Source organism: Macadamia integrifolia, chromosome 8 (genome assembly GCF_013358625.1).
Source record: "Macadamia integrifolia cultivar HAES 741 chromosome 8, SCU_Mint_v3, whole genome shotgun sequence".
Classification (NCBI taxonomy): Eukaryota; Viridiplantae; Streptophyta; class Magnoliopsida; order Proteales; family Proteaceae; genus Macadamia; species Macadamia integrifolia.
In genome coordinates, this window is record NC_056564.1 from 9,250,363 (window position 1) to 9,257,887 (window position 7,525).

General features: G+C 39.8%; 2 protein-coding genes across 3 annotated transcripts in view; one reads left to right on the plus strand and one right to left on the minus strand.

Annotated features, from left to right (window-relative positions):
* Positions 1–245: 245 nt before the first annotated feature.
* Positions 246–4,364, minus strand: LOC122087194 (pentatricopeptide repeat-containing protein At2g13600-like). The gene is made up of 2 exons (XM_042656237.1): positions 854–4,364; positions 246–520 (listed from the first exon to the last, which is right to left on the minus strand). Exon 1 carries the CDS (start codon positions 4,278–4,280, stop codon positions 1,419–1,421), a length of 2,862 nt encoding a protein of 953 aa, XP_042512171.1. The 5' UTR covers positions 4,281–4,364; the 3' UTR covers positions 246–520; positions 854–1,418.
* LOC122087195 (uncharacterized protein At2g39910) overlaps positions 4,332–7,525 on the plus strand; it is an 8,917-nt gene continuing 5,723 nt past the window's right edge. For both annotated transcript variants that reach the window (XM_042656239.1, XM_042656238.1), the window contains exons 1-3: positions 4,332–4,699; positions 4,801–5,335; positions 5,408–5,494. In XM_042656239.1, the coding sequence (XP_042512173.1) occupies positions 4,656–4,699; positions 4,801–5,335; positions 5,408–5,494 (666 nt within the window). In that variant the 5' untranslated portion in view covers positions 4,332–4,655. The remainder of the gene's footprint in view (positions 4,700–4,800; positions 5,336–5,407; positions 5,495–7,525) is intronic.

A 7,525-nucleotide genomic window follows, 5' to 3' on the forward strand; every position in this document is an offset into this window, starting at 1 on the left:
GGAAGTGGATGTGGGGAGAAGGTATATAAATTTATTGCATAGTTTGCTACACCATTTGAAGCATATGGCAATAAGAGTTTACATGTGACCATTCTAACACTAGAACATCAAGGGGAGTATAAATTATGTTTAATGCTCATTTTTTTTCTAAATAAAGCACAATCATATCAAGCAAGAATATTTATCAGTTATAAGTGTTCTTATTAAGTTTACAAGGGGGGAAAACAGCTAAAAAGTGAACAAACTGAGCTCAGAGATCAATTTTTCTTAATATTTGGAGTAGGATACAAAAGGAAAAAAAAGGGGGGGGGGGTTGCAGAACATTTCATAAGAACAACATCAAACTGAAATAAATTTACTTGGCTGATTTGGAGTATCCAGTGGGAAAAACTCAATTGCATGAATGAAGCTTACCAGTTCTGCTATGTTCTGATCAACACATGGTAACAAATGATTATCTTTAATGACCTTCGTATTCCTTGAGATCTCTTATTGATCCATAGTTGAAGACATTGAAATCCTGCTCCCATGAATGAAAGACACCATTTGAAAAAGACTATCCAATCAAACTTTAATTGTGGACAATGGGTTTGAGAAAAGACAACAGAGAAGGCATGGAAGTTCTGGTCAAATAATGGGAAGTCACCCAATACAACAACAAATTTAAGAAACAAAACTAAAATCCTAAATTATTCAAGAATGAAACAAATGGGAAAACAGAAAATTTGGTTTAAAAAAAAAAAAAAAAAAAAAAAAAAAAAAAAAATCTCCAGTCACTGCATCTGAACAAGAACCCTAGATAATTCAAGCATCAAAGAATACTACAACTTGAAACTGGATCATGTACACCCACCTCTAGTCTCTGTATCACCATATGAGCATCTGAATGGGAAGTCAAGGGTGGCCTGCTTCATGTAATGCAGCTTGGAAAATTTGGGTCAAGAGAGTCTAAGAAGACTTCGACAATTGGAAACAAAACGTGTGGAAAATTGAGAAAATAGAATATGAGGTAATCTAGGGACTTTAAGTATCTAAAGTGTCAAATGAAGAGGAGTCAGTAAAGAAGGAAGGGGGTAGGAAGGGGACCGAGAACTCCTTTATCTTCACAAGTGATGCATCTGGAATTAGGAGAGAGACAGAGGAATGGTAAGAGGGGAAAGGGAAAAGGGGAAAGCGTAAGTGCCAAATGGGTCTGAGCCATTGGCTATGAATCTAATTTTATTGCTTCATAAAATTATTCTGTTTAATCTCGTCACAGATTATGTGTTCTCCACATGGATAATAAGCATCATAGCTCCATCATTTTGGAGTCTCAATACTGTTCCTTGCATTCTGCCCATCTTTATCTAAAAACTGAGTTTTGTGCTCACATCTCCTCACCGGTATAAACTGAAACTTTCCGTGCTCCATTTCCAACTTCAAGCAAAACTGACCGTGTTTGTCTGAGGGGCATACCTTTCTTCGATCATCACAGCTGCCAAATCTGACAGTATTTTGTTTATTTGCTGATTCATATCTTCGTTCCATGTGTTTTCAATTGTAAAGGCGTGAATGGAGTTCCCAACCTCAATCCAACTACAACCAGGCAGCTTCCTCACTCCATGATCAACCATCAATTTCCTCACATGATCAACATCATTCCATCTCCCAGCATTTGCATAAATATTTGATAATACGACATAGTTCCCTGGATTCTGAGGCTGTAGCTCTATGAGATGGTCCATTGCATACTCAGCCATTTCCACATTTCCATGGGTCTTGCAGGCAGAGAGAAGAGCACCCCAAAGGCTTGCAGTGGGTTGCAGCGGCATCTGAAGAATGAAATTTCTAACATCCTCAAAGTGGCCCTTACGCCCAAGGAGATCAACCATGCAAGCATAGTGCTTCCCACTTGGCACAATCCCATAGCTGGAATTCATGCTGTTAAAATGTTTCCATCCTTCCTCAACCAGACCAGCATGACTACATGCAGAGAGAACCCCAACAAAAGTGACACCATCAGGGTCCACTCTATCCTCTAACATCTGACTAAATAAGGCAAGAGCAGATTCAGCCTTTCCATGCACTGAAAATCCCTGGATCATTGTGTTCCACGACACAACATCTTTCCAAGGCAGAATCCTGAACACTCGTTCTGCGTACTCCATGCATCCACATTTAACAAACATGTCTATAAGTGCATTTGCAACAAATAGATCGTCAAAGTGAAGCCCACTCCTTATGATGTAACAGTGAATGGATTTTCCATGGGATAGAGTAGCTGTCTGTGCACATGCTGGAAGGATGCTAGCAATTGTAATAGAATTGGGTTTAAGTCCTTCCAACTGAAGATCACGAAAGTGCTTAAAACTTTCATTTACTTCCCCATTCTGTGCATAACCTGAAACCAATGCAGTCCAAGTGATTATGTTGGCAGACATCCCTGCCATTTTCATTTCATGGAAGGTTCTTGAAGCCTCATCGAGATACCCATTCTTTGCAAGAGATGATATGATTGCATTCCATGACACTAAATCTTTATCATCTATTGATTCGAACGTATTAATTGCATAATCTGCATTTCTACAGTTTCCATACATGTTAATGAATGCTGTGCAGACAAATCTGGTCATCTCACAATCATTTCTAAGAAACATGCTGTGTAACTGCTTCCCTGTTACTGAACAAGAGGAACTACCAATTACAGGAAGAATAATATCAAAACTCGTTGGGTTAGGCTTCTGGTTTGACCACTTCATAGCAGTAAAGGTCTCCAAAGCAGTCTCAAAATCGCCAACATCAACGAATCCAGCAATTACAGTATTCCAGCTGTGGACATTAGGCTTCATGGAGGCCTTACGCATTGAATCGAAAAGTTCCAATGCTTTATTGGCATGCCCATTGTAAGCAAAGCAAGCAATAATGGAGTTCCAACAATCCAATTCCTTTACCCTGATGCAATTAAAAACTTCTTGAGCAGCTTCAAGATCTCCACATTTCGAGTACATGCGTATAAGGCAAGACGCCACAATACTCCCCAAGATATACCCACCCCTGCTTAGGTGCCCACGGAGTTCCTTTACTTGTTTGATATCTTCTACTTGTTCACATATTTGATCTAATAATGTTAATGACATTTCATTTAACCTCATACCATTCTGCTCCAATTGGTTGACCAGACTGAAAACAACTTCTACAGGGTGTCTACTTTGGAGAAAATGTGAAATAATGCAATCCCAAGTTGATTTATTAGGACTTTTCCCATCTCTAGCCATCCATCTCAAGAATTTAAGAACCTCATCAAACAGATCCATGCGAGCATAGCCCTTGATCATGGTGTTCCAACAAACAACATCCTTGTCTTTTACTCTATCAAAGATGAGGCGGCCATACCCCAGACCACCACAATTTGCATACATATCGATGAGAGAAGTCCCAACAAAATTTTCGTACTCAAAACCGCTTACAATAACCAATCCATGAATCTGTTTTGACAGTTCCAGAGAACCCAGATCAGAAAAAATAGGCAAAATCCCTGCTAAAGTAGCTGAACTAGGTTTAACCTCCGAAAGCATCATTTCTTTGAACAGTTCCAATGCTTGTAGACCATGGCCCATCTGTGTGTAGCCAACAAGCATCGAAGTCCAAGCAAAAATATCTCTGACAGCCATTTCGTCGAAAGATCTTTTGGCGTCTCCAACATTTCCACATTTTGCATACATGTCTATAAGAGAGTTCATTACGACCAAATCCCACTGAAAACCACTTCTTATAATATCAGCATGAACCCGTTGCCCTCTCCCTACAGCCTTCATTCCTGAACAGGATTTCAAAACCAGAGGATAAAGGAAGTGATCTGCTCTAAATCCTGCCAAAATCATTTGCTCGTAAGACTTGAATGCTTTGAGCGAATCACCAGAATTAGAATATGCCCCAATCATTGCCGTCCAAGAGAATAAGTTTCTTCGGGCCATCCCATCGAACACTTGGCGGGTAACCTCGAGATTCCCACATTTCGAATACAACATCATCAAATTGTTCAGTACGACTACATCAGGTCTGATGCCGCTATCAACAATGTGTTTATGGATCTCTCTTCCCTGGGCAAAGGCTTTGAATTTAATGCAACATCTGATGAGCGGAAGGTATGTTTCGGAGGTCAAAAGTTGGCGGGCTGAGTCTGGAGTTTGGCGAAGGATTCTGATGGCCTCGTCGATGCGGCCTTCCACGGAAAGCTCCCGCAGTTTCTCCGCAAGAGATTGCTGCTGCCTCCATGAGCAGAAGGTCCTGCGTAGTAACATATGCTCTAGAAGAGTGATGGGTCATCATCATTCATGGGCGCCTGAACGGTTACAGTACAATGGCAAACTCAGTAACATGGCTCGGTTGCTTTGTAAATAAATAAGCTTATTTACACAGAGGCCCCTTACCTTTCTGGCAATAACAAGTTCCCTCGCCTCCCCTTCCCTCCCCGTGAACGGATCCGGTTCACGTACGAGAATGTTCTCCCCCTACCCGCTCCCCGCTCCCCGCTCCCCGGCCTTTCTTTTATAAGGTGGTGTGGCAGATCGGCCATTGCTTGCACCTTTGCACCAGCAGAGTCACAACTTTTGAATCAGGTTGCGCGGCAGTTACTTGTGAAGTGCTTCAGGTATCAGCGCATTCGAAGCACCGGGATGGTTTATAACTTCTCACATGTTCCTCGGGATCTCGTACTGCGGTAAGTTTCTCTCTCTGTCTCTCTCTCTCTCTCTCTCTCTCTCTCTCTCTCTCTCTCTATGTATGTCGTATTTAATTGACGCACACTTTTCTTCAATTTAGGTTAGCAGAACCTATCAGGGAATCTCTATCGAGAACACAGTATAATCCCCCAGAAGGCACGAATGTTTCGGTTAAATCCCTTCTTGAATCTCTAATACCGGACAAGAATTCGTCATTGGTTCCTGAAACCTCAGAAGAAGAGATTAAGAGAGAAATTAGGGATTTCAGTTTATGTTGTGCTGCATTAGCTTCAGCCAAGGTGGAAATAGGGGATTTAATGTCATGGATTCCCATAGAACTTTCAGCTGCAGGGGAAGCAGCCCTGGGAGAGCTCTCAAGGGCTTTATTCTCCGGTATGGATGGAAAAGAGTTCGGAATTGTGGGAGAGCTAGGCATGGATTTTGGTTTGGTTCCAGAAGAACGGAAATTGGTGGTGGAGTTGATGCCTCAAGTGTTACCTTTGCTCAAGGGTACTATCAAGGAAAGTTCTATTGATCCTACAGACGACTGTGACGAGATTTCAGCTGCTTCTGTGAGGACTCCGGTTGCATATGCTATTGTGGCTGCTAATCAGTTTCGATGGTTCCTTACACAGGTTTGTGACAGTTTAGATGCTTCAGTACCGTATTGGTATCTTATGACGTATGACCTATAATCTGTCTTCCAGGTTGATTACCCTCATTTGGGGAAGCTATGCTCTTTGGTGATTCCTTGCGCGTTGACCACCCTTGATCATTGGTCCCCAGAAGTGAAAGTAAGTAAGCAATTTGTTGACTTTACAATGTACATCTTGCTTGAACTTGGATGAAATTGCGATAAGCTTTTTCCTGGAGTTCATTATTTACCACGTATGTGGGTCTGCCAAATCCCAATCTCCAGTATGCTTTAATCCCCTCCCTCTGGGCCCTCCCCATCTCGTCTCAACCAAGAGAATGAATTTAGGTCAAGTAAACTGGAGATGAGTGCAGAATGATTGTTTCTTTTTATTTATTTCTTGATACCTACTCTATAGAAAAAGGAGGGGGGGGGTGGTTGGGGATAGGATGTAACGCCCTAAGCCTCAGGTAAGAGGAATGGTGCTGCCTTCACAGCAATGATAAAAAGTATCATTAAATCCATAATTTATATTCTAAGTAAAATCTTATAGTTAGACCTTACCAAAGACACATCAGAATATCCCATTCATCTATCTATAACATCTCAGATATTAAGGATAGTAACATTAACATTTTCAAATAACAAAGTACTGGTGGCTACTAACTAAGGAGAACATTTGTTAATTATGTCTACTACATTCGACTTAAAATTCACTATTACACATCGCAAGTTCTCACAGGTACAAATTACAACAAAATATATACATCTCTATTGTAGTTCCAAAAAGTAAGCAAAAATCTGCTCAAGTGGCTCTACCTCTGAGCCATGCCACACCTCTAGTGATCTGTGGGGTAATAAATAATAGAGTGAGCTATAAAGCCCAATAAGATAGAACATGGCATAAACACAAACAATACAAAAACATAGGCATTCATAAATCTTTCAAATACATAAATAACCTTTTCTTGACTTAAGACATAATAAGTCAAAGCATTTATGAACTACTGTAAACAGTTTAGGGAGTATTTGAGAAATACTCTTCTTAACTTTAAAACCAAGAATTCCTCCTTTAAGTCATTGAGATATACTACCAACTGTAATCATAGTGGCATCTCATATGTCATAGAGTCACAACCTAGCCTCATAACCATGGGCTAGGGGGTATGCATGATGAAACCACGGGCTAGGTGGTACATCATATCTCATCCCATCCCAAATGGGCCATTCCGCTGGCTAGGCGGAGCATCCCGCTGCTAAGCGAGGAACATAACATAATCTATGCCTCTTCCAACACATAACTCATATTGGCAAGGGTTTCAGTCCTGTCACAGTCAATCATCATTTCATTTATTTTCATTCCATTTCTTTAAACGTATCCCTGCTACATTCTCAAGTACAATCATAAACCACTTTCTGAACTTTTCATTTATACAAATCATTCATTAAATCACACCTCATCCATAGAAGCATTCCATATTATCATAGCACCATTCAAATTCATTTAAGATAAATCCATACATGAATTAACATAAGGAAATAGGTGCATAAATACATTAGTGAAATATGTCAAGTTCCACTTACCTGTCAACCCACTTATTCGAAAATTTCAATAGGCGATCCACTCACCCAAGAGTACCACTACCTATACATACAAGCAACAATTCTTTTAGAATTCCATTTTATTTAGTAAATTGACATAAAATCTAACCCTCTTATATTTCTCTTAAATACTAATTAATGATTTATTTATTTAACTCATTCTCCAAGTCTCCACACGTGTATAGGGTTGTTTCCTACTTTCTAGGAGCTTCCCACTATAAGAAACCCAATCGGTTTCATTCTATCACTTTTATTTGTATTATTTGTATTATTTTATTTTAATACCCTCTATTATCTTCATTCCTATTTTCTCTCAACTTCTTCAATCAAGACAAAAAAAAAAACCTTTCTCTCTCTATCTTTCTCATACAATCGCACCCTCCCTTCTCTCACACTCCTTCCTATTTTCTCTCCATATATCTCCTTCTTTCCCTCTTTTGTTTTATCTTTTTCTTTTTCTTTTTTTTTTTAACAGAAACTACTCACCTTAACATCATGATCCATTAAAGGACATTCAGTACCCAAAACACACAAAACAGTAAATCCAAACGTTTCAAAATCTTTCTTCCCTTTTTTTTTTTTTTCCTTT

Bases quoted from the DNA above. Each gene is read 5' to 3' on its own strand.
- LOC122087194 (XM_042656237.1), bottom strand. From the start codon at position 4,280: ATGTTACTACGCAGGACCTTCTGCTCATGGAGGCAGCAGCAATCTCTT.